General features: G+C 45.3%; 1 protein-coding gene across 3 annotated transcripts in view; it reads right to left on the reverse strand.

Moving 5' to 3' along the window:
- Positions 1-1,043: 1,043 nt before the first annotated feature.
- Positions 1,044-27,379, reverse strand: part of CAPN9 (calpain 9) — a 49,014-nt gene continuing 22,678 nt past the window's right edge. For 2 of the 3 annotated variants that reach the window (XM_065402172.1, XM_065402170.1), the window contains 13 exons: positions 25,329-25,406; positions 21,471-21,631; positions 20,593-20,750; positions 19,887-20,095; positions 17,673-17,709; positions 15,816-15,896; positions 14,609-14,666; positions 10,060-10,124; positions 8,173-8,241; positions 4,838-4,916; positions 4,385-4,501; positions 2,198-2,256; positions 1,044-1,070 (listed from right to left, as the gene is read on the reverse strand). In XM_065402172.1, the coding sequence (XP_065258244.1) occupies positions 1,044-1,070; positions 2,198-2,256; positions 4,385-4,501; positions 4,838-4,916; positions 8,173-8,241; positions 10,060-10,124; positions 14,609-14,666; positions 15,816-15,896; positions 17,673-17,709; positions 19,887-20,095; positions 20,593-20,750; positions 21,471-21,631; positions 25,329-25,406 (1,198 nt within the window). The remainder of the gene's footprint in view (positions 1,071-2,197; positions 2,257-4,384; positions 4,502-4,837; positions 4,917-8,172; positions 8,242-10,059; positions 10,125-14,608; positions 14,667-15,815; positions 15,897-17,672; positions 17,710-19,886; positions 20,096-20,592; positions 20,751-21,470; positions 21,632-25,328; positions 25,407-27,379) is intronic. The other variant, XM_065402171.1, reaches the window with a different exon arrangement.

Here is a 27,379-nt window from a genome sequence, read left to right on the forward strand (position 1 = left end):
ACCAAAGCTATCTGAACACTACTGCACAGCACCCTGAAACTGACTGACATGGTACGTCTACACAGCAATTTGGAGTGAGTGGGAATGAGCCTCCATGCCAAGGTTGACAGACTTGGGCTAGCAGAGCTCATGCTAGCGCTGTAAGAATAGCTCTGTAGACAGCACTTTGAAGGTGTGGCTCGGGCTGGAGCAGAGACTTGCAAGGCTAGGGAATGGCACTTGCATGCTGGCACCTGTGGTGCCACACATTCATACTGAAGATGAACACAGCCACTGGCTGCATTGTAGAACGGTGTGAAACTTATTTGCCTTGTGGGATACACTTTGGTCTGCCTGGTATTAGGGGGATGGAACAGAGGAGAGTCAGAGGAAATAATTTGCTTCTCAGTGAGTGTTGTAGACAGGGCCGGCCACTGGATTAAACATCATTCCGAGCAAGCCAGAATCACAGCCCCCATGGTATAAATGTTCCAGGATGAATGTTAATAATAAATCTATTACTCCACTAGTGCTCCCTGATTTGTAACACTCTGGGATGCTCTTCTATAATGCTGGCCCAGTGTTTGTTGGGCAAAATCCACTTGGAAGTCAATACCATTTTAATGAAGTTCTGCAGGCTACTATACTTTCAAAAGCATTTTGCTAACCTGTAGACAAGCAACCATGAAGATTCTTAATGAGTGGGTTTCCGTGGTGCAACGAATAAGTATATTGGGGCTGAACACGATTATATTTCATAAAAGGCCTTGGTCACTCACCACTGTCAGTTTCGGGCTGCTTGAAATGTGCACGTGCCTCATTCAAAGGCATATTTACTCTGTAGCAATCAATATTAATCTTTATACAAAATAAAACAAATTTCATCCCATAAAGATCTTATTCAGTAATATAATGGTGGTGGAGGAGAGAAAGGGTGGGAAGAATACGTGTTCCCCTTGCACCACAGCACCTGTATACATTTGCATGGCAAGGGTAACAGCTCTTTGGTTGGAGGTTTGAGTGGCACAAGCATGAGATCCTGCTGAAATCCAGGTTGGACAGCTTCAAATGTTCATTGTCAGGGTGATAAACTAGTAGAGAAATAAAGACCAAAAGTTATGACTGATAATCCCAGCTACCACCATCAAACCCCATGTGCCAGAGGAAAGGCCCTTGTAACAGCACCATCTTGTTTTGAATCAGTGCCTTACAGTGCAGGGGAATTTTGATTCTTGTGCCAACGAGCTAGTGCCCTAGTTTAGTTGTAGTTAATACCAATATTTGTCAGCAAAGTTAATGGTGAGATTCAAGCACTTCATGACTAAAAGAAAGACAACAGGACAAATTCTTCTCTCACCTACACATGTAAATCTGAAGTAACTCAGTTGACTTTGCTGGAGTCACTCTGAATTTACAACAGTGTAAATAAGAGTAACATTTTAGTCCAATTATAGGAAAGAAATCTTGGGATGCCAAAAAAGAAAAATGTAATAATTCCCAGTAGCAGGGACAGAAGTTGAACGCACACCTCCCCCCCCCCCCCCAACATGGAACTTGTTCAACATTAAGGTCTTTAGTTAAAAAAAGGAATGCATTGTAGATCTCTAAGAATTAGATTATTTATTATTATTATACTGTGGTAGCACCTAAAGGCTTCCATTCCCATTCTGCTAGGCAACGTACCACCATCTAACAACCAGATGGGCCCTGCCCCAAAGAGCTCATAATAATTGAAGTGTGAAATGAGGGAGAACAGATGGACACAACAGACAGACGGGGGAGCACAAGGAAACAATGAGAAGATACCGATCAGCACAGTAACAAGAGCACAAAGCGCAGCAGCTGCCTGTCAGGCACAGCCTACAGTAAAGGGTGGTATGGATCCTCAATGACTTAGAAAGAACCAGGATGCATTTTGCTCCAATCAACTGCACCCATTTACCCCAGCAGTGAATTGGGCCCAGAGAGAGTAAGGAGGAGAGAACCCAGAAAGAGGAGAGAAAGGGAGCAGTGAATATGAAATGGGGCGAAAAGGTGGGAAATCAGCTTGGAGGAGACAGAGTTATGCAGAAACGGTGAAATCCTAGCTCCACTGAAGTCAATGGCAAAACCCCCACTGAATTCACTAGGGCCGGGATTATTCCCAATTTTTAAAAAGTGACAAAGTTCTAGAGCAGATTTCCAGGTTGTCAGTTTTTATATGAAGTTATGATCATACCTCATTTATATTCAGGTTAATGAATTCTCTGTTTTTCTTACTTAGTGCCAGGAATACCCCTGAAATAAACATCAGGACATCATAGTTATACAGAGTCCCCATTCACATTCATGCACATAAGCAACCTGTCCCACTGTGAAGCACCATTTGTGACTGTTCCTTAGAGAGGAAGGATCTGGCTTTCTATAAAGGCTTAGATCACAAGTGAACCCTTAGAATGGGTTGAAAACTGAAGTCCTTGTGAAGGCAAAATGACCATTGACTTCACTGGGACTTTTGTCTGAGCATGGACTTCAGAAATTAATCCAAAGTTGGCCGTTTGGATGTGAGACACACACAGATGTTTGGATACATGTCTTACTCCTGAGGGCATTCTGCACCAAAAAAATTAAAATTCTGTGCACAATATTTTAAAATTCTGCAAAATTCAGTAAATTTTTAGTTGTCAAATAAATGTGGAGGCTCCAGCATGGTATTGGGGAGCACAGCCCACTGGCGGCACAGAGGTGTAAGATCACTATGCAGCTCCCCCCCCCCCCCCCCAGGACATGGACTCAGCGGTGAGGCTGCACCCAGCCCTGCCCCTCAATGCCAGGTGCATCAAGTGTGGGAGGCAGGCTCACCAAGGCAGGATCCAAATATGGAGGGGCTTAGTGTGGAGGGATCCAGGTGTGGGTTGAGAGGGTTCTGTGTGGGGCAATCTGGGTCCGAGCAGCTCAGTGGGGTATCTGGGTGCGGAGGGGATCTGGATGCACAGCGGCTTGTTGGGGGGTTCAGGATGCAATGGTAATGGTAATGGGACTCTGCAGGGGGGGTCCAGGTGAAGGTGGGTGGGGCTCAGCAGGGGGGGTCTGGGTGTGGAGGGGATAGAGCTTGGCAGGGGGGTCTGGGTGTGGGGGGACTTGGGGGAGGGTCCAGATGCTGGGGATCCACGTGCAACTGATTGGGGCTCAGCGGAGTGGGGATCTGGGTGAGGGTGGCTCATCGGGATGTCCAGGTGCAGGGGGAGTGGGGCTCATTGGGGGGTTCTGAGTGCAGGGGGGTGAGGCTTGGCGGGAGGGTCTGGGTATGAGAGGGTCTGGATGCACGAGGGTTGGGCAGATGGGGGAGCAGTTCCCTGTACAAGGATCCCTCCCCCTGTAGCTGAGGAGCAATGGATGCGGGAAGCGGGGGGGGAGTTTGCAGAGCTTCCTGCAGCCGGGGGAGAAATCTGGAGGTGGGTCTGACCTGGCCCCGGATGCCGTGCAGGGGAAGAGGAAGTCCCATCCTCCCCAGCCCAGCCTAGGCCAGACTAGCAGCTGAGCTCGGTGCAAGGTAGGAACCACCAGCCGGGTCTTCCCCAGTCCCACCTCCTGCCCCACAGTGATTTACCTCTCTGACGGCTGCCCTCGGCACACAAAACATACTGTTGGGGAGGGTCACATGACTGCTCTTGTGGCATCCCTTTGCTTCTCCGTCAGAAAGTCATTTTTCTGTGGGGAAGCAAAGAAATCTGCACGGGACATAAATTCTGTGCATGTGCAGTGGCACAGAATTCCCCCAGGAGTAAGTAATGTCTGAATTTTATCCAGACTATCTGCATTTCCTGATTCTAAAAATTTATGGTGGGAATATAGCAGAAATACCTACTCCCTCTCTGTGTTTTGACCCTTCAATTTCCAGCACAGGCTGGAACCAGAAAGGAGAAAGAAGCAAAAACCTTAATAATATTGTTTAAAAAAGTTAACTAAACTGTTTTTGATCCTCTTAAAGGGGTTGGGTTTGGTCTAAGGTTTGAGCCAGGGTCAGAGGATCACTTTAATCAGAGGCTGATTTACCCATCCCTTTTAATTGCTATTAGTCTGGACAGAGAAAGACCCCTGCATGCAAATGAATCGAGAGCCAGAATTCATAGCTGTATTGTGGGTTATATTTTTCAGTCAAAAACCCAAACAAATAGTTAAAAAGTGTGTAATGTCAACACATGTGTATGTCTAACAATCTCTTACATGGATCATTGACAGCATTTGAAATTGGGGCCTTCAAGATCATTGGGCAGACCTCTAGTACTTGAGCTAGAGAAGTAACTCCACTAGCTGGTTGCAGCAGTGGGCTGTTATCCTTTAGTGGACCAGCCTTTACCAGGAACATAACCCAAACTTTGTGAGTGTGTTACACATATGATTTTCAGCAAAAGTGGATACTCACGGCTTGCATTCTCTAGGCGAATTAAGCAGATTAGGAAGTCATCAAAATCAATCTGGAACTGGTCATCAGAATATCTGAGGACAATCAGCTGCAGCAGGTAATTATTGAGTTGAAATCCTTTAAAAATAAACAAACAAACAAATAAATAATGATGAAGCAGCAGCAACCTAACTGACCTGAAAAGAAATCTGCAAGACTTTAATAAATATCTAGTTATTTGTTGAAAATTTGTTAGTGGGGAAGTACTCTATGGACTGATTCCCTGCCTCTAGCAGAAACTGAGCTGACTGCAAACTGGTTTTCATCTAAAATAGACGTAGAATTCAGAAATAAGAAATTTTGACAGTTTTCACACTACAGATTGTTCCTGTGTCAGTGAAAGTTCAGTCTCCAGTCGAGGATCTGCCCCATAGTTTTTCTGTTTTTCCAACATAAATCGAATATTTCTTTTACCTGCATCTGTTAGGGCACTACGAAGCTCATAGGAGGACATGGTGCCGGAACGATCAGAATCAAAATGAACGTAGATACTCTGCATGGGGGGAAATGTAGACATTCAGCATTTAGTAAGTTAACAAATCTCACGTATTTGTAGCACATAAAACAATGATGTTTCATGTTCTAGATGCCTATCTTTAAAACTCTTGATTTAGCACAAACATTTAAGGAAGTTGAAGGGACTTTGGTCTGGATCTAATCTGGCTGTGTAATTGAGAGTATATTTGGGATCAAGCTGTCTCTATCATATTTGTTATGAGCTGAGTGAAAGTTGTTATGGGTTGAGTTAAAACCTCATTGAGATCAGTAGGTGTGAACTCACTCTTCAAATAACATAACTGCAAGGGTGAGCCCCCAGCTGATAAAAGGAGTATGTGAAACCATCCAAAACGTTTTGCTGAGTATTTTATGTGTGCGTGCATGTATGTGTGAGAGAGGCAGTGCTTAAAGTGGTCTGAAAGAAGTAAGGGGGGGGGGTGTCTATCACAGTCTTAGCCCAAAGTAAATTTTCATGCACTTGATACGGACAATTCACAATTTTTGCATACATATAATACACAACACATGCAATTTTTAGCTCAGTAAGGTATGTATACCTATTTGTATAATGCAAATTACTAAAACAAAATATATTGTGAGAGTTTGAGGGGGGAGGTCTGGGGGCTTTGTGAAATTCAGTGGGGTCTATTTGGGAATAGGGGGCTGGAGTGCAGTGAGATTCAATGGAGTTGGGGGTCTCTTTGGGAATAGGGACTAGGGAGGCAGTAAGAGTGGGGTTGGGGGGTCTCGGGAGTGGGGGACAGTCAGTGGGGCTTGGGGGTGTCTGGGGGGTTGCAGTGACAGTGGGTTTGGGAGCTCTCTTGGAGGTAGGAGTGCAGTGAAAGTCAGTAGGGTTGGGGAGGCCTCAAGGGGGAGAGTGTGCAATGACATTCAGTAGGGTCCGGGTCTCTCAGAGCATGGGGGTGCAGTGACAGTGGGGATAGGGGTCTCTCAGAGGTCAGGGGCTCTGTGAGATTCAATGGGCTTGGGGGGATCTCAGGGGTGGGGGTGCAATGACACCGAGGTTGGGGTACAATGTGATTCAGTGGGGTTGGAGGCCTTAGGGGTGGGTGTGCAGTGACAGTGTGGTTGGAGGTCTCTCGGGGTGCAGTAAAAGTAAAGTTTGGGGTTTCTCTTGAGGATGGGGGGTCTAGTGACAGTGGGGTTGAGGGGTCTCTCTGGGGCTACAGTGAGTCCTTTGGGGGCCCGTTCTCTGCCCTCCCATTCTTGCTGCTCCCCCCCACCCCATCCCTCTCTGCTGGCCTGGCTCTTAGCCTGCTCCTACAAGGTGGTGGGTGGCAGGAGGGGTAGGGTCTGAGGCCCCTGTGGATTCTCCCAGCCCCATCCTGGCTTCTAGGCTGTGCCAGGGCTGGTCTCCCTATCTGAGCTGCTACATCTGCTGCTCCCCTGTCTCCTGCAGTTCCCAGCCCAAGGCTCTGCTCCCCCAAGGACACAGGCCCCCTGTCTGCATGATCGGCAGGTGAAGGAGCCAGGGAGTGGGCACTCCCCATGGCTGAGCCCTGTGCTGTATGAGGAAGCAGCAGGAGCCTGGAGAGCTTTTGAGGCAGCAGCTCTGGTAGATGCTCTGTGCCCCCCATTAACGCCGCTTGAGCTTTACATTTCCCCCCTAGATCTGCAACCCCCTGTGACCACTCCCACTTTAAGCACTGAGGGAAGGGAGAACACTGTATGAGAGACACTCAGAGAGATAGCTGAAAGCAGTGGCTGACCCTGGAAGAAACCTGAGGAGCGGTTTTTGGGTCAGAGACACAGGGCTTTGCACGTTCTTTGTAAATAAACAAAACTGCATCAAAGAAACACCTGACTACCACTAGTTCCTACTCCTAACTGGAACAACTTACTAGACCCTGAATTTCTGGCTAGTCGGTTGGGTCAAAGGGGGAATTCGGAACCATGCTGAGGTGAAAATCAAACAGTACTGCCACCCCCAAGCATTCAACAATCATTTTTTAAAAATAATAATTTGGGATATTTTTATGTGCCTTCAGGTTTCTGAACCCGTAGGAGTCACTCAGTTCATGTTTTTGTGCTTTGCTCCGTAAATTGGAAGGTTAGAAAGAAAAACTTTTTTAGATGAAACTAAGATTCTCACATAATTTCTTGCCTTCAGAGACTGGAGAGTTAAGAAGAGCAACACATATCTGAGGACTCACAATAAAATCATGAGAATTGGCAACACTGATCAAGGTTTGACCCAGAAATTAAATGTTTATCAAGCTGAAGTAAAGTTCCACATTTTCCTTGTGGGACAGGATATATCGATCTTCATTCAATTGTGAATTACTTATATCCATTGTTATATTCACTCTGAATGTTTTAATCAGAAATATCTGGAAATCTCTCCATTGGGAGCATGCATTTCTTAAGTGTACCAGTTTAAAAAAAATCAAACATTTGTATTAAAGGACTGATGAAGTGAAGTGACCCAGAAAAACAATTGAGACTTTGGATGAAAAATCCAAGAAGCAGAAAATTGCAATGATCACATCTTGAATGGAGCATAAATTCAGAGAAGATTATTAATGACCCATGAGGAAACAATTATTGTGCCTTGATATGCAATCCTGCAAATATATACTCACATGCTTAACTTTACTACCATAATAGTGTCATTGATTTCAAAGGGACTACTCATGGTAGTAAAGTGTGATGTGTGTTTGCAGAATTGGAGCCTAACTGGCTAACATTGTTCCAGACCCTCAGTATTGCTTACTGCTGAGGAGATAAACAATGGAAAACATCATACTTCATCACATGACTATTTTCCACTAATCACAAGTCAGCATTTTCTTCTTGTGTGAAACAATAGGAATAGAACCCTCAAGTGTTATTTTGATTGGCCTCCTATTAAAGCACATTTCTGAAATTCATTACCTCAAACATAGTTTCTTAGCTTACCAAAATCACTGATATTTTCAGTAAACCATTCCAGTTTGGGGCAATGGAAAACTAAAAATTGGTCACACTTCCCAGAGGAAAACACATATTTTTAAGGGCTTGTGTTTTTAATCAATATTTTGTGCTTTTCAAGACATATGCCATTAGATTTTTTGTCTCTGAAAATCATAGAAATATAGGGCTGGAAGGGAACCTTAAGAAGACATCTAGTAGTTCATCCTGTGCTGTGGCAGAATCAGGTATATCTAGACCATCTCTGAAATGTGTTTGTCTGACATTTTCCTAAAAAACTCCAATGATAAAGACTCAAAATAATGAATACAGTCACATACCAGCCACTTCTTTAGTTTGTCCCAGAAAATCTTGAACTCATTAAATTCCAGTTTCCCATTACCACTGGACTAGTAAAACCCACATTAAGGAAAAATACTGGTTAAGTGAAATCCCATGTTCTGTCCAAATCTACCAGTCATTCCTTTACTCAGATAACAATATCTACACTATGATGCTGTTGAGAGCAAACAATTGCAATGATTGCTGTTGGAAATCTAGAACTTTGTATGATATCTCTGCTGAGTAATGTAGGGAGAACACTGTCCCAAAGCAAGAGCAGCTTTGGATTCCAATTGGATAGGAATGATTCAGAGAATTAAATTACCTGATAAAAAATGCTACCATATTTTATGGGAATTGCTCACCCACTGCATTATCAGTATTGCTATTTTAGGGCCAGATTCTGCTACCCGGAGTCAGTCAAAAACCAATGGAACTACTTGTAGAGTGAGTGTGGCAGAACCTGGCCTTGGTGTTTGGGACAGTTGCTATAGAAAGCTGAGGTACTTTTTATAGAGGGGAATCGAGATTTGTTAGAACTTGCCTCTTTCTCACATGTGGGAAAATCCTGTCAGGGCTCCCTCAGTCCTTAGGGCCCTGATCCTGCAAAGTGCTGATTTTAATGGGAGCTGAGATACTCAGAAGAACCTCCTAGGAGGTGCTAAGTCCATCACAGGATGGGGCCCTTACTCAGAAATTTTGCATGAGTGAGGGCATCAGGATTTGGCCGGTGATGACTACTACTTCCACCTCGTCTCAACATTTTATCTTAATTTTTTAGGAGAGAGCCCTCCTAATGGCTACCAATGCAGCAAACGTTCCTACAGGCCACAGTGTTCAAATCTGGGTCTGCCTGAAGTCTGGCAGCTACACCCTACACAAGCCCCTCAATGGGTGGCCTGATTTGAAGAGGCACTGAGCACCCACAGCTCCAACAGGATTGTAAAGGTGCTCAAGCAGCTCTGAAAATCAGACCACTTACTTGGATGCCTAAGTGTGGATTTAGGTGCTGAACTTCACACACTCAGGTTTGAAAACTTAGGCCAGAGTAGTTTTAGAAGCTGCCATCTTCTGTAGAGTGGTACTTTCCACTATTCAGCAAAAGAATAAATGGTCCCAGGTTTTATTCAAAACTGGGCAGATTTGCTTGAGAGCCTCACAAATCTTAACACCCATTTTTGACCAGCCTGGGCTGAGTTTTGAATTGGTAGCTGTATCTCAAACTAGAGGCAGTTTTGTTTTGTTTGGGCTTTTATTGCAAATATTTGTGAGGAGGTGCCACAAATAACAAGGGCTGGAGAAACAAAAACAAAAGAGGAGAACTTACTAGCTGGATAGGAGACAGATACAGCAAGCAGCAGCCAGCTGCCACGTTAGGGCTGTGGCTGCTTGGTCTGCAATATTAAATGGCCAGCTATCAGGGGAGCAGGCTCAGCAAAGTACCTATAAAAGGGAAGAAGCTATTCTAGGAAGCTTCAGTAGTGATCAGGCAGTTGTAAAGGACTGGAATTCCACTTTTTGGAGCACAAGGATCTGATTGACAGTCATTTCCAGGTTTTTCAGATTGCTGCCCAGTAGTTGACATAGCAACATCTTATATATAAATAAAATGGGTGAGATTTTCAGAAGAGCTCAGCCAGGGACTACACTGAAGTCTATAGTAAAACCTGAATGCTTTTGAAAAGTCCCGCTCTAAGTTTCTATAATAAAAGCTGGAATACAATTTTGACACCATCTGTTTGTTGTGCTTCGTGTACCTCCGCTATATCACAATATTGCACTCATGTCTAGTATCGGGGATGAGAAAGATCCCCCAGGGCACTTGTATACATTCAGTGCCAGTGTGACCCTGGAGAATTCACATTAGCATTTATTTGAAAGGATACATCCATAAGAGAGATGATGTTTCTACATGTCATGAGGCTTACTTTCTTGAATTTGATGTCCTTTGCTGAAAAAGCATAACAATCAAGTTAAATAAGAAATAAAGTCATTGGGCATAAACTTAAAGTCTAAAAAATTAACAATGGAAAAAAGTAAAATATAGTTCCAAAGATACTCCTGTGACCACTACCTGTAATTCCAAAAGAGTAATTCACTTGGAGGCCAACTCTGCTGCCTCTACTCACATGAGAAACCTCCAGTGACGTCAGTTAAAATCTCATTCAATAGGACTACTCAAGAGAGTAAGAGCTGCAGGACTAGCTTTGTAAACATCCTTTAAAAATTTTAAATATAATAAAATGACGTTATTAACAGTCAAGCAGGGATTGATCATCTCATCAATCTGATGATGCAGAGTAGAGCTGATAGAATCACAGTTTAAAAACTGTAGGGTTACCATTCGTCCGGATTCCCCCGGACATGTCCGGCTTTTTGAGCTAAAAATAGCGTCCAGGGGGAATTTGTAAATGTCCGGACTTTCCCCCCCCCCCCATGCAGAGCGCGCGCGGCTAACAGGGCAGCCGGCCGGATGGTGCCACTTACATGGGGCTCCGACAGCCAGAGAGAGCCCCTCCTCCTCTCCCCTGCAGCAGAGATCACTCCCTCCCTCCCTGCATTCGCAGATCGCCTCCGGCAGTCTAGAGCTCCTCCCCCGCTGCCCAGCGTGCCGGGACGAGCGGCTCAGGATGTTCCTGAGCAAGTTCACAGAGACATTAGGCGAAGGCCAACAAGGGGGCCAGGGGGTCGGAGAAGGGGCAGGGAGGTTTTGGAGGGGGCAGTCAAGAGACGGGGGGGGCAGGTCGGGAGTTCGGGGGGGGCTTTCTGGGGGAGGCGTGGATAAGATTTTGGGCAGTCAGGGTACAGGTAGGGTCCTGGGGGGCAGTTGGGGGGGGTCTTAGGAGGGGGCAGTTAGGGGACAAGGAACAGGGAGGCTTAGGTAGGGGGTGGGGTTCTGGAGGGCAGTTAGGAGCAGGGGTCCCAGGAGGGGGCAGTCAGGGGACAAGGAGCGAGGGGGGGTGTTTGGGAGTTCTGGTGGGAGGCTGTCAGATGGCAGGGGTGGGGAGAGGGATCGGAGCAGTCAGGGGACAGGGAGCAGAGGGGTTTAGATGGGTCGGGAGTTCTGGGGGGGGGCTGTCAGGGGGTGGAGAGTGGTTGGATGGGGCGTGGGAGTCCCAGGGGTCTGTCTGGGGGTGGGGGTGTGGATAAGGGTTGGGGAAGTCAGGGTACAGGTAGGGGGTAGGGTCCTAGGGGGCCAGTTAGGATGGGGGGAGGGTCTCAGGCGGGGGGACAAAAGGCAGGGAAGCTTAGGTAGGGGGCGGAGTCCTGGGGGGCAGTTAGGGGCAGGGGTCCCAGGAGGGGGCAGTCAGGGGACAAGGAGCGCGGGGAGGGTTGGGAGTTCTGAGGGGGGGAAGTGGGAGGGACAGGGGCGGGGCTAGGGCAGGATGGGGCGGGGCTAGGGTAGGATGGGGGCGGGGCTCCTCCCGTCCTCTTTTTTGTTTGCTGAAATATGGTAACCCTACTGTACGTCCATTTATTTTATGTATTTATTGTTGTCTTAATGGGTGTTACACATACTTTTGAATTAGCCATTAAAAAATTATTGCCTGATCCAAAGCTCAATGCAGTCACTGGGAGTCTATTGGGACCCACCATTATTGACTTCACTGGGTGTTGGATCAGTCCCTTAGAATTTACTTTAGGTAACATTTTACCTTTTAACACAAATATTAAACATTTTGATTTCCAGTGTTTTCATGATGAGGGGGAGGGAACCAACCAATCAGAATCATAGTAGTATAATAGCATAACAGGATGCACCTGCCATTCAAGATTTGAGAGACCTGTAAGCCAGCACTACCCCATCCCAGCTGTGACGTTTTAAAATATCTATGGAGGAGAGGATGTGGTCAGTGAAGGGAGGAAGTCGTCTTGGGGAGGTGAGCTGGGATTTGTAGAACACCACGCTGCTGACTCAGCACATAGGCCCTGAGATGGGAGCCCTATAAGCAGGGGATGCCAGACCTCTCCTCTCCTTTGGTGGTAAGAACGGACTGGGGTAATTGCAAACTGGCCTTGCTCTGGGATCGAGGGGTTGGAATTGCTGGGAAATGTTGTTTCCCTGGCAACTAGTTTGGAATCCTGGTCTGGGCAAGGCATGCTATAGGCAGCTGAACCCATTTTGTTTTGGAGTCAAACTCTTCTGAGGAGGGTCTACAATTTCTGAAGTAACTGGAGGTCCTTTGTGCTACTTGTTTGATGAGTCAAACCAAAGCCCCGGGCAGGGGGAGGTTTTTTTCCTTCTGTTTCTAACCTTCATGGGCATGCCCTTTTGTTATTGTTTGGCCTGCCACAGATAGTCACAGGCCCAGATCTGCAAAAATATGGGTTCATAACTCCCATTAAATCAGTGGCAGTTGGGTGCCTAAGTATTTTTGAGGATCTGGGCTGTATGGGCTCAATCCTGAGTTAAGTGGAAGGGGAAATGTGCTGAACTACACCTAAAACTGCAGAGTGTGGCAAGACGTTCACCAGCTTCAACACAACGAGCCCTTGCCCCCTCCCCATAGCCTGCATAATACCCAAAAGGAGCATAGCTGGAGGTTGAGGATGGGCTATTCTTGAAAGTGCTGAGCCCAAATCCACAGGATGGTAACAAAGTGCTCAGCAGCAGATGCACCAGAACAACTGGAGACCAGAAAAATGGGTGACGCGTTGCTAAGCATGCTTCATCAAAGTATCCCACAGTGCTCAACAAACCTTAGAAGATGATTAACAAACTAAGCAAAATAGGCCTCTGTAATCCACACTGCATATTTCTTAACTGTCTATGGCCAAATACTGTTCTTGGTTACTGTGGTGTAAATTTGGAGTGACTCCACTGACTTCAAGTGAGTCCCTCAGGATTCACATCAGTGTAACTGGGAGCAGAATTTATCCCTTCTTATACAGAGGCCACTTCATGCATCACCGAAGTGTAGGGTGACCATATGTCCTGTTTTGGCCAGAACACTCCCTTTTTTAAGCCCTGTCCTGGTCATCCTGACTTTTTTGGGGAAACTGGGCATTTGTCCATTTTGTTCTTGCCAACTGATGACCAGTTGGCAAAAGTAAACTGGACAAATGCCCAGTTTTGCCAAAAAAAGTGGGTGTGACCCTTAGTGGGGTGCAACCCCTAACAGGGTGCAGAGGAACGGGAGGGGGGGCGAGGGAGCAAGCGGCAATGCCAGCCCTGCGTGGGAGGGAGGTCTCAGGATCGGGCCGGGCCAGGCCAGCCCCGCACGGGTTGGTGGCAGGAGGTCTTGGGCCGGCCCCACATGCAGGAGGTAGGAGGGCCTTGGGCTGGCCCCAGGTGGGCAGGGGTAGAGGAGGACCTCAGGCCAGCCCCAAGCAGGCGGGTGGCAGAGGGGGGTCGGGCTGGCACCGCATGTGTGTGGGGGGAGAGGGGGGCCTCGGGCCAGCCCTGCACAGGCAAGAGGAAGGGAGGGCTGGACGAGGGGGCTTGCAGGGGGCTGAGAGCAGGCCTTGGGCCGGCCCAGTGTGGTGTCCTGTTTTCCCTTTGGGAAAATATGGTCATCCTACTGAAGTTAAGCCACTTGTGGGTTGAAACCAAACAACTGTGTAACAGCGCTCTGCAGAGCTACAGAACAGCTGAGGATGGAAAGTGAAGAACACTGTCACACTGGAAGCTACAAGGTAATTACAGGTAGGAAGAAAATAACAGCAGCTGTGTTTATGTTCTCATTTTGTGGACCCAGTGAGCCTTGTGCATGAGCAGATGTTTAGCGCGCATTGATGCTATTCAGTGAATGGAGCACTTGCTGAGATGAGCACACACAGACTTCCTGCACACTCCCATCAAATATAAACACAAGCTGCTGTTTGTATTGTGGAGAATGGCTTGGAGTTTCCTTTTCCCTGACTATTTTAAGAATCAGAAAGCCACATGCAATTTAGATGCCCCAGAAAACCAGAGAACATCAGTTCTGCTCCCAGTAACTCATTGAGTCTCATTTTCTTCAGGAGGATACAAATAGACTTTGTACTTTTCACAATTTCTTCTTTGGTTTTGTCACTATTTCGTTACTATTATTATCATTTGTTTGTGATATCATTTTACAGATGGGGAACTGAGAGATTAAATGATTTAGCCTAGGTTATGCAGAGATTCTATGGTAGAGGCAGGATCTCCTGAGTCTCAGTCCACTGCCTTAGCCATAAGACAATCTTCTTTCTCCAGAGCCGGGAACTGGCATCACTGATCTGAGATGGATTTTGTTGGGAGATAGCCTAGGCTAGGAGTTAGGTCAGGGAACTTAGGTTCTGTTCCCGACTCTGCCACTGACTTGCTGTGTGACATTATGCAAGTTACTAAGCAGTGCCTCAGTTTTCCCATCTGTAAATTGGGGATAATATCCACTTTTATAAAGCCCTTTGAGGTCCTTGGATGAAAGCTGCTATATAAGTGCAAATAAAGTTGTTATTAACACTTACCTTTTTTTAATACAGCATTCAGAACATATTCAAGTTCCTCTGCAGTTATCTCCATGTCCTAGAGTTGAGATGTTAAAGCAGCTGTTACTTTTGGGTGTCTAGATTCAGACATATTGAAAGCCTAACAGAATGCAAATATCATCCATCTGACAACCACAAAACTCTACTGCACTACTGTTACTGAGTTCACAGCTTGCTGCTGAAATCCAAGAAATAGTGAATCACACAAACAACAGAAGGACTAAAAAAAAGGAGGAGATGGCAAAATACAACTGAGCTGCTCACTGACATGCTACATGGAATCACAGTTCTTCTCAAACAGGAGGTGTTTATTCAAACAAAGTAACTGCAGCTTCAGACACAAACAGGCTCCCTCACAGCTTGTGTTCTAGTGTTGTCTCCTTTGTTTACCAGGGACCACACGGTTAGGAACTTTATAAAGGACACATAGACATCTAGTGGCTGAATATATACTGCAAGTAAACATATTACATATGGAACCCTGAATTTTCACTTCACGTGGATTTATGTGACAACAGAAATATATTTTTCAGCTACATAAGGTTGTTCCCAACCCAGTTTTTGTAAAACATTCATGATTTTTATAATTTCATAAAGTTTAAAGCTAGAAGGGATCATCAGACCTCCTGCACTTCACAGGCCATTAAACTTAATCCAAATACCCCTATGTTGAGCCCAATGATGTCAGTTAAACTAAAGCATTTTAGCCCTCAGGAGACAAAACTATTGTGTGCCACAAGCAAAGAACAGGAAAGACCACTGCCCAAGGCCCCTCTGATGCCAGGGAATTGATTGGGTTTGAGATACACGCAGATGAACCTGGCAAGTGATGCATGGCCCATGCTGCAGAGGAGGCAACCCTCTCCCCCAGTTTCCTTGCTAATCTGACCTGGGAGAAAATTCCTTCCTGACCCAAAATCTGGTGATCATACGAACAAGACTCACCAGCCTGATTGCACCACCTCAGAGCACCGGCCCACCCCAGCTGGAATCACGTCTCTCCCTGTGGCAGATCTCTGCTGTGTCGGAGGAAGGTAAGGCCCCCTCCCCCCAGATTACAAGTGTGTATTGGGGGAAAACTTCCTTACTGACCCCCTTAGGGGACCAGCTAAAGCCCCAAAGCATGACATTAGATCGTAGTCATCACCATAAGACAAAGCTAAAAGCGTTCTGAGTACGCACTCACCTCTCCGGCAACCTGTTTAAACAATGCCCGGAACTGTTTTTCTTCTTCGGTTTCTTGTTGCGGTGGGGTTGGTTTAGGGGGCTACAAGAACAGGGAGACGTTAAAACTATCGGAGAGCTAACATTGGTTCTTGCACACAGATTATGAGAAACAGTCACAGTAACACAGTTTAAGACTAGAAGGGAGCAACAGATCATCTAGTCTGGCCTCCTGTATATCATAAAGCAGTGACACAGCCGGCACCCACACACTAAACCCAACACAGAAATGAGATCCAAGTATTACAGCCCACAGGAAACAAAATCATTATGTGTCACAGGCAGAGAACAGGAGAAACTGAGATGCACCGATGCTTGAGGCCCCTGCAATTGCAGGGTAACAATTAAGCAAGCCAGCCATCCTTTCAGCACATTGGGGAGTGCTATGCATCTTGAAATAGATATAACAAAATCTGAAAGGTGTATTTTGTATGAAAAACTTAACCCTCCCGGGCACCCAATGTCTAAGAAATTTTCACCTTTCATTTCCGATAGGAGTACACAATAGCATGGGCTAAGGAGCAGGCAGAGCACTGGAGCTGAACAACTGATCATTGGTGGCCTCCAATGCTACACTGTCTCAAAACTATCAGTTTTCCATTTTATAACCACGTTCAGCCAAGTGAAGCCTGGGATAAACAGGTGCAACTGTCATGGAAGTCTCTGGGCCAAATTCAGTGGTGATATTAACTGCTGTGTGAAATACAAGGCTGGGTGTAAGTTGTTCATAAAATAGATGTAGGCAGCAAAGTAGTGTAACTTGCCCTGCTTTGGCACTCCGTGGCTGTGCAAAATGAGTGCAACTTGCATGCCCATGTACTGGAAGGGTGTGCACAGAAGGAGAATCAGCTAAGTGAGGAAGGTCCCGCACTGTGCCCAACGCTGCCATAGAATAAGAAGTTACTGTATATCCACTGAACGCCAACATGGTGGAAGTTACGTTGATTTGACACTTACACTCATTTTTCTGACCAATATACACCCAACATGACACTTAGCCCACCATTTATCTACTGCCATTCAGATGCCACATAGCAGGCACTTTAATACCTAGGTTAGATGAATAGATGTACATCACTAATGACTGTGACCTTGAGAATCTGGAAATGTAAAGCTCAATTTGTTACCCAGTCTCTGGAAGCAAGGGGAAAACTGAGTGAAATAGTGCCAAAGAGATGCAAAGCTGAATCTTGGCTTACTTTCCTTCCGCAAGTATCACCACTGCAATCAGTGGGACTATTTGTAGGAATAAGGTGAACAAGATCTAGCTCAGTCAATACCCAAATATAGTGACTACAAAGTGGTTTAAGGGCTGCCTGTCAGATTTTTTTTTAAGCGTAAAAATCAGCTTAATTAAAAATCAACAGCAAAAATTGTCTAATCATTTTTATGAAAATCCAATATCAAGCTTCTGACCCCAAAATGTTCTGAGAATATGTGTGCATGTTTGAGTGTGAATAGGTTCTGTGCTCCTAACTATGTAATACTGCACGGTATGGCTAATGGCCAGATCCTCAGCTGGTGCACATCGGCTTAGGTCCATTGATTTCAGTAGCTATGTTGATTTATACCAGCTGAGGAGCCAGCCCTTAATTTCTTTCTGATTTCAGCTGCCTATCAGCAAACAATTGGAAGAATTATTAATTATTATTATTATTATTGTATTATTGTGGTTGTTTTACTAAACCCAACACAACTGCAGATTTCACACACACAAGGTGGGCATTCTCATAAAATTCAAATGAAATGAAAAAATACAAATGGAGCATATTGGATTATGCTGAATTATCCAGTCCTTATTTTAGCTCTGTAGATTTACCTCTGGGAGATTAATGTCAACGTTTTCATCCACATCCCTGAGGGAAACAAAAACGTACTCAATAACAAAGGACTTTGCTGGGGATCCTATCTGTTTAAATTTTCCAGAAGTAAAAGCAAATATAGTATTTTTACTAAACAAATTATTCACTTCGGGTGAAATTCATCCCTATGCAGAGGGTCAGGTCTTTGCATCACTTAAACTCAGGGCCAGCTCTGGCTTTTTTGCCACCCCAAGCAAAAACAAACAAACAAACAAACAAACAAACAAACAAACAAAACCTGTGGCGCATCGGAGCGGCAAATCAGGGGGAAAAAAAACCCCTGCGGGGCGGCTGGAGCCAGAGTGCAGGGGGACTCCCTGCGCTGCAGACGTGCCCCGGCTAGCGGGGGGAGGGAGTGGGGGGAGAGAGAGAAAGGGGGCAGCCAGGGCTTCAGTGGGGCGCTCGCCACGCAGCCCTGACCGCCGCACCGCCTGCCGGGAGGGCTCTGCGCCGCTCTGGTCGGCAGGGAGGGAAGGACGCAGGCTGCCCTGCCGGGCTTGCTACAGACCTGGCACCGGCTGGGGCAGACGGAGCGCGCAGCCCGCTCCCAGCAGGGCGCTCCCCTCCTCCGCGCCGCCGCCCCCTACAGGGCAGCTGGATCGGCAAACAAAACAAACAAACAAACAAAAAGTGGCCGTCCCCCCTAGGATTGGGCAGAATGCCGCCCCGTAGAATCTGCCGCCCCAAGCATGAGCTTGCTCGGCTGGTGCCTGGAGCCGGCCCTGCTTAAACTCAAAACAGAGCTTAAGTGGTTCCTAGGCCTAGTGTGAGCTTCACTTTTTATACGTTATGCAAATGCTTTTTAAAAATAACTTATTCTTTATTAAACATGGTCATTCAGACAGGAAACAAACAGGAGCATTATTACATGTGCAGAACAATATATACTATGGAGCAGTTAAGGTTAAATTGAGTTTTCATTACTAGTCTGATTTCCCCACCTCCTAATACCCACAAAAATAGTCAGAGTGGGCTAAAAATTGGAAAATTAAGTCTGGAGTCATGGTAGAATTTTTCTACCACATTTTAAGTGTATTGGAAAAGGGGTTACTGATTTAGGACCTCCTGAAATAGAAGCATTCACCAGAAGCGTTCAAAAACTCGTCTAATTCTTTCTTCCCCACTTTGTTGCATAGGGTTACCATACGTCCGGTTTTTCCGGGACATGTCCGGCTTTTCGGCAATCAAACCCCCATCCGGGGGGAATTGCCAAAAGGCCGAACATATCCGGGAAAATGCCGGCCGGGCACTTCCCCTCCCGCGGCTGCTCTGCTCCTCCCCTGACTCTTCGGCTCTGTTTAAGAGCCGAGCCGCCCGAGTGCTATGGGCTTCAGGCAGCCCCCTTGCCTCCGGACCCCGAGCCGCCAGAGCCTGGGAGGGGAAGTGCCCGGCCGGGGGCGCAGGGTCCGGAGGCATGGGGGCTGCCCGAAGCCCGAGGGCTACCGGCTTCACAGTTTGCCGGGCAGCCTCCAGACCCTGCGCCCCCGGCTGGGCGCTTCCCCTCCCGGGCTCCAGCTGCGCTGGGGAAGCGCCGGCCGGGGGCGCAGGGTCTGGGGGCTGCCCGGCAAACCGTGAAGCCGGTAGCGCTCGGGCAGCCCTTTTCGCGTGGCTGGGAGTGGGAGGGAGGAGGGGGCGGAGTTAGGGCAGGGAAGGGGTGGATTTGGGGCGGGGCTGGGGGTGGGAAATGGGCGGGGCCAGGGCCCATGGAGGGTCCTCTTTTTTTATTTGTTATATATGGTAACCCTATTGTTGCAAAAAACCTGCCAATCCTCCCACACAAACTCCCCCCTCCCCAACAAACAAAAACACCACACCCAACAATAACAAACAATAAGAAAAGGGGAAAAGCTTAGTTTACTAGATTCCCCTGGCTGAGATCTAGTGCACAGCACCAGGGGTTAACTTTTGTTAATTACAAGCGTTGCTGTGGCAATGAACTCCATTTAGTTCATTGGGAGCCTCACATAGCAGGTGAGGGTGCTGCAGAAAGTGGATGGGAGGGATGGTTCTTCATCTCTGGGGTCTCTTGCCTGAAGCAAGATAGGGATAGGGAGAATGCCCTCAGGAATCTCTCATGATTCTTTAAAAACCCAATTAACATGACTGGTGTGTGAGTGTTTTGGAAGTTGCAGGAGGCCTGTTTGACTGACCACTCTCCGCTGATTACTTACTCTGTGATGGCTTTTTTCTCAGAGAAGATTCTCAGGCAGAAGTCAGCTTCCTGGTGTGGCTCAAAAGTAGTAGGAACAATAATATACTCCCCAGGTGGCAGCTTGACTCGGTCAGAGACTTCCCTTAAGTTAATGTAGGTTTTGCTCCTTGCCTTGGAAGGGTGGTATCTGAAAAAGTCTTTGTTCAAGTGTCCATCTTTGCTAGGGCTCTGCAATAGAATTTGAAGCAGGGATTTCAGGTTTATTCATTATTGTGTGCAAAGTAACTGACGTGCGTAGTTCAGACATGTCAGATTCCCATCTCCCTTCCTGATCTAGAATCATAGGGCCAGATACATGCATGATTCACTGGCTTTAGGATCAGGAAGTCACCATTAACCCCTGGCACTCCTCCCACCTCACTCTCCTGTGCTGAATGGAGCTTGGATGCCAGGGGAATCTAGCTCTCAGACTCTAAGGTCAGGCAGGCATTGTATGCAGGGGCTCTAGGATGGAGAAAATCCATTTTGGCAAAGCCCTTCTGCACCAATATTAGGACATTTTAAAGGGAAAGCTACCATTCTCATCATTATTTAAAGAACACAGGTGATTAGATACCACAGCAATGGGTGTGTGATGCAGAAATCTAGACTGACACACAGAGAGATACAAGGGGGGAGAGAGAGAAAGAGCAAACATGGCTACTACATCGTAAAATACCAAGTACCTCATAAATAGCATAGCCAATTGTCAGCATGTCAGCACCCAGTTTCCTGAGTTTACGTCGATTCTTTTGCATCAGAGCTGCTATAAATGTGCATTCATCTTGCCCGTCATCTTTCTTTGTCAAATGCAGCTTGATCTGTGGATTAGTCCAAAAGGTGTCTGCAAAGCAAAGAACACAGACGTTTTTCCCCTCAAAAAAAAAATTAAACTGAGCCAAAAAGAACAATAGAGAGAGTGAGTGTGGGGGTTTTATGCGTGTTTTATTTTTCCATTTTCCATTATGTATCTTGATGATTTCAATGCAATTCTGCAGAGAAAGAGCCAAATCCTGAGGGACTTGGATTTTAGTATAAACAACAGCAGAATTTAGACCCAATATCTCATTAAACAGCAATGGTTTAAATCGGAGATGAAAGTTAAGACAATTAAATGGGGTTTTGTTGAAAATATAAAAGCACAAAGGATCAACTTCTGATCTCATTCATATTGGTGTAAATCTGGCGTAACTCCATTCAATCAGTGGAGTGACTTCAAGTCTACACCAGCATGATCAGAATGTGATGGAAAGGGCTGGATTCTCCTCAATTATAGCCCTTTGACACGGGCGTTACTTAACTGAGCTCCGTGGAGTTACTCCTAGTTTGGACAAATGTAAGCGAGAGGAGAAAGAGGTGTACAAAACTGAAAGGCAAAGAAAATTATTTCTCTCAAGTGGAATCTGGGGACTGTTTTGATATTTTGCTGGGTTTAAGCTAATTGAGACTCCACTGGCCTTATTCAGGACACGCTTGTGGAAGTTACAAAGGGGTGAAGAATTCTGTGTCTATAATGGATGCTTCCACGGGAGTGTGAAATTTTTCTAAAGAAATCTCTGTTCACCTAGAAAATTTCTGCACCCTCCTGCAGTGGAACCCCTGACCCAGCTCCCTTGATGGACTGTCACCTCCCACTTGTTGGTAGCATTGTCCCCAAGAGCATCTGGGGTGAGGTTGCAGATCTCAACTTTATCAAAATGTGCTTTGAAGTCTTCAAAGTTCATCCTAAACGAAAGGAAGGGAAACCAGTCAGTGCAGCACACTAGTGACTGAACAGAAGCAGCAGCCTAGGCAGAAACTACTCCCACAGACCAATTCAAAATGCAGAGTATCAGAATATAGGGCCGGATCATCAGTTTCTGTAAATCAGTGTAGCTTCATTGACATGCGTCATTGGAGCTATGCTGATTTACACCAGTTGAAGATCTCTCTCCATAGACCCGATTCTCCTCTCCTTTACACGAGTGTAATCACAAGTAACTCCATTGACCCCAGTGGGCCTGATTCTGATCTCTCTTATACCAGTCTTAATATAGTGAGAGTCCACTGATTTCATCTGAGTTACTCCTGATTTACACCAGCGTCAGGGAGAGAGCAGAATCAACCCCAATGGAGTGACACTAGTGTAAAAACTGGTGTGAGAAGGGAGGCTCTAGTCTTCTAGTCTCACAGCTCCTGGGCCCAGTTATCCTTTTGAGTGCAAAAACAGTACAGAGGGGGTAAAAGTTCTGCCAAAATTGAACGATAACCAAGTGTGATATGCTGCGTACAACCCACATACCAAGAAGCATGCAGACAGCCCAATGTGCAGCAAGACATAGGAGGGGCCCACTGGCACTTCGCTTGCTGTGAATGGGTTGGCACTCAGACCTGATCCGAACTGGAGTAAGAACCAGTAGGGGAAGTATTTACCAAGTCAGATCCTGATGTGCAATACAGCAGCCGCTGCTGGATAGCATGGGAAATAGAGCAGGAAAACAGTGTAGCAGAAACCAGGTATCAAGCTGGGCAGGTAGACCCAGATCCTCAAAGATATTTAGGCTCCTAACATCCATTGAAATCAACCTTTGAAGATCTGGGCCTTAGTGACTGAATGACACAAATGAACAAGAATGGCAGGAAAAAGCCAATGTGCTCCAGGCAATGTGTGTGGGTGGGTGTTGACAGGAGCGATCCTCACAATAGCACACAGGGGTAGCAACATCACAGGCCCACCAGCTATAATAGATTCCATATTCTGCTGAATAAGTAATAGGAGCCTAGGGTTACTTTAACATACGTTGTCCTAGAAACTTTTCACCGCACATTTTTGATAGGGGAGCAAATGACACAGTTTGATTTACATGTGAAGTACTTATCAGCACTTCGTTGGGGTTGCTCTGGATTTACACTGGTGTGACTGAGAGCAGAATATGGCCCTACATCTTTGAAAGAGAGGGAGGGAGGCAGAGACAGAGAGAATTAGAAGCTGATTTGCTAACTAGCCCCAGGGTTAATCTTTCCCCTCTGGCAGAAGCACAATAATGAATGTGAAATTTGCCTCTCCTCTCTACCCTCCCTTATCAAGACTGACCTTAGTTACTCTTGGTGTAAATCCAGAGTAACTCATTGTAAGTTACTGAGATCAGAATCTAGCCTTGAACACGTTACCCTGAAGGTCTTGCTAGTTCCTAGTTACCAGGAACCCAAAGGGTAAAAGAGACAAAAATTCTTATCAAAAACATATTTCCCATTTGAAATGTCTTAAAATGTGTTTTCATCCATATTTAACACAGTTCACGCAGCCTTCTGTAGTTTGCTTTATGCCACTCTGATCTTTTATCTTGCTTTAAACTGCCTTATATTTTTTGACAAATGTCCCTTTTCTATTTGAGATGAGCCCACATAGAATGCATGAGAATAAACTGGTAAAACATGACAGAAAACCCCCCCGCATGTAGGTGCTATTATTATTTATAATGTAGCAATTAATCCATGTGCTCTGAGAGATGCAGGAAAGCTAGCCATATCCAGAAGCTATAGAATAGCTCCGGTTTTTAAACTGTTAGTGAGCTGTTTATTTCATTTTTCCCCTTTAATTTTTCAGGTCCAGTATGTCATGACTTGCAAAATAAATATCTGTTGGGATCCCTGAAATTAAGATTTAACCATTATTAATTATTATTATTATGACTACTGCAGTAGAATCTAGGGACCCCCCTCAACTCCATTGTGCTTGGTGCTGTACACATAACACAAAGAGAACTCACAATCTGAACATTTAAGATGTTGAACAGAATCACAGAATTGTAGGGGAACTTGAGAAGTCATCAAGTCCAGTTCCCTGTACTGAGGCAGGACCAAATAAACCTAGACTATCCCTGGCAGGTGTCCAGTGATGAGGATTCCATGACCTCCCTTGGAAGCCTATTCCAGAGTTTAACTACCCTTATAGTTAGAAAGTTTTTCGTAATCTTTAACCTTGCTCCCTTGCTGCAGATTAAGCCCATTACTTCTCATCCTTCCTTCAGTGGACATGGAGAACAATTGATCACTGTCCTTTCTGTAACAGCCCTTAACATATCTAAAGATTGTTATGAGGTCCCCGCCCCCCCAGTCTTCTTTTCTCAAGACTGTTTTTCAAAACAGGCCCACTTTTTTTTAACCTTTCCTTATAGATCAGATTTTCTAAATCTTTTATCATTTTTGTTGCTTTTCTCTGGACTCTCTCCACATTTTCCATGTCTATCTTAAAGTGGGGTGCCCAGAACTGGACACAGTACTCCAGCTGAGGTCCCATCAGTGCCAAGCAGAGCAGGACAATCACCTCACATGCCGTACAGACAATACTCCTATAAACAAACCCGAGAATGATATTAGCCTTTTTTGCCACTGCATCACATTGACGACTCATATTCAGTTTGTGATCCACTTATAACCCTCCAGATCCTTTTCAGCAGTACTACCCCATTTTATAGCCATGCATTTGATTTTTCCTTCCAAAGTGGAGAACTTTGCACTTATCTCTACTGAATTTCATCTTGTTGAATTCAGACTAATTCTCCAATTTGTCAAGGCTGTTTTGAATTCTAAATAATACCTAACTCTTATATAGCATTCACCAGTAGATCTCAAAGCGCTTTACAAAGAGGTCAGCATCCTTTTACAGACGGGGAAACTGAGGCACCGAGCGGCGACATTTCTTGCTCAAGGTCATTCAGCAGGCCAGTGGCAGAGCTGGGAATAATACATGGGTCCCCTGAGTCCCAGTCAAGTGTTCTATCTACTAGACCCCACTGCTCTAAATGACAGCAAAATATGAGAAAAAAACAACTGAAAACTCTTCGGAAGCTGTTAGGCTGCTCTGTGCTGATTTCACTACTTTCAGGTCCTTAAGGATGCACAGCACACGCGGTATATGCAAAGAGCATTTGTGTAGCCTCATGAGTCATTCTTTCACCAGGTGTGGCACATAAGAGGTAACGTGGCAAATGCTGCATTGAATCACCCAATTCAAATGGCATTAGTAAGATGAAATGTGATGTACAGGAGTGGAGTATTTAGACAATACAAAACTTGCCAGACTTGTTTTTGAAGCATTCCTTACATTGTGCAAATCACCTGTGTCTGATTAACCCCTTCAGGAAACAAGTCAATCACAGTGTCATTCATTTAGATCTTGAGAACTTTAGAATTCACAATGTTTTAAATATATTAATGCCAGTTGCTAAGTATGGCATTTTAAACATCTTAAAAATATACTCTGTTATTAAGAATATGTAAATTGAGAGTGACTTATATCAAGGTTGTATTGTACCAGTCCTCTCTTTGGATTAAAGCACTAATTTCCCAATTCAGAGCTATCCTCCCCTGCCTCACTTGGCCTGCCTGCTTATTGTATTTATTCTCATCGGCATATTTATAATTCAAAGGGGTACCATACCAGAATTCTCCATCATCTAGCACTGTCTGACACAGGCGTTTTTGCTCCGATGGGCTGACTGACTGCCATTCAGAAGAACTACAAGAAAACAAAGTCAAGCTTTACAAGGCTATCAAGTACTTCATTTCCCTTGGCTCAAAGACACCAGCTGGATATGTTAGCCCAGATTACACCGCTTTAAGATTGATTTTATTTGAGCAGTAGCCACAACAGGTGCCTTTAAGGAGCCTGATCCTGCTGCCATTAAAACCAACGGCAAACTTTCCATCTACTTAGACAGAAGCAGGATCACGTCTAAAATCTTGAGGTTACAAGCACTGCTGTATTGACCAGTACCACTGTTTCCGCAATGTTTCCCACAGTGAGAATAGGGAATACTACAAAAACCAAGGTAAATTTAAGTACTGTGAGTGGTATATCTCTAGATTGTACATCCACTGTACTGTAAACCTTGTTGTACATCTGTATCATTATTGCCATGAAGTTTATTGGTAGTTTAGGACCATCCAGTGCTCCCAGATGAAGTCAGTGGGAGCAGGATGGTGCTCTTTAATTGTACAAATGAGTGGAGAGAGAGACTGAAATAGCTGACGTCCCAACTGAAAATCTATTTTTTCATTTCCATTCACTGCTGCCATTCCTGGTTCTAGCAGGGATGGAAGCAGAAAAGCCTAGATGTTTCATGAAAGCCTGCTCTTACAGCAGTGTAATTCCAACCTGATTCTAAGCAGAAAGTACTAGAAGTCTCTCATGAGATTACTAACCTAAGGCCCTGATCCTGCAAGTCAACGTGTTAGTGTAGACTCCCATGCCCACATGGAGTCCCATTGGCTTCAATAGGACTCTGTGTGGACACTGTGATCTGCATTAGCAGTTCCACATGCAGGATCAGACCCCCTTTTGGCAGATACAGCACCGGATCGGCGGGTAGTGTTCGATATATCGGGGATCGATTTATCGTGTCTCATCTAGACGCGATAAGTCGATCCGCAAATCGACGCCCGTACTCCACCTCGGCAGGAGGAGTAGGCGGAGTCGACGGGGGAGCCGCGGCAGTTGACTCGCCGCCATGAGGATGGCCAGGTAAGTCGAACTAAGATACTTCGACTTCAGCTACGCGAATAGCTTAGCTGAAGTTGCGCATCTTAGTTCGAACCCCCCCACTAGTGTAGCCCAGGATAAAAATCTCAAATGGCCTGATACCTATTCCAAGCTTAACTGCTAAATCTTTTGAGGTTTAATCATCTCTAATTATACTGATCAACTATTCTCCCATTTTTGGAATTTACAAAGGATCATAACTACACTTGGAAATGTAAATATCTGGGATTTATTTGTTGATAGTTTTAAGAGAAGGGACATTTGAATCAGTGCTAGAAATTTATCAAGTCTGCTAATTATTTCACCATTTTTAAAGCGACATCAGGATATATTATGGAACTGAGTCTCCTCTCATTTATACTAGTGTAAATCGGGAAAAACTCAGTTGAAGACAATGGAGGTAAAGCAGTGTAAGTGATCTCAGAAACAGGCCATGTATAAATGTAATCAAACATGAAAAATATACCTAGTAGGAATTTCCAAAATAGAATCTACTGTTTACCATTTATGCTGTTTGCTTTTAAAATGACTATTATTTTAATTTCATCCAGCTTGGATAGTCAAAGAGACTAGGGAGTTTCACTTTTTTCCCAGCTGGCGTTTGTTGGGTCTTTTGCTCTTTACACAGCAAATGTAATATGAAGGAACCACACAGGCAAGTGTGGTCCAAATAATGATCTTTAATAGCTACACAAAACATGCAAGGCCAACCTACATATATACCTTGGAGCTCTGGCTTCAGAAACATAGAACACAGTGAGTGCCATTAGAGGGCTCACAAAATATTTAAAGAGATAATGTCCAATTCCTATACACTACCTCAGCACTTTCCAGTTCTCATGTAATAGCACAGTGTTTGGATATTTGTGTTGCAAATACTGCAGGGGAATATTTAAATAATACAAATTATACATTTTCCATTGGAATTGTCTTAAAAATACACCTCTACC

This window comes from Emys orbicularis, chromosome 3 (assembly GCF_028017835.1).
Source record: "Emys orbicularis isolate rEmyOrb1 chromosome 3, rEmyOrb1.hap1, whole genome shotgun sequence".
Classification (NCBI taxonomy): domain Eukaryota; kingdom Metazoa; phylum Chordata; order Testudines; family Emydidae; genus Emys; species Emys orbicularis.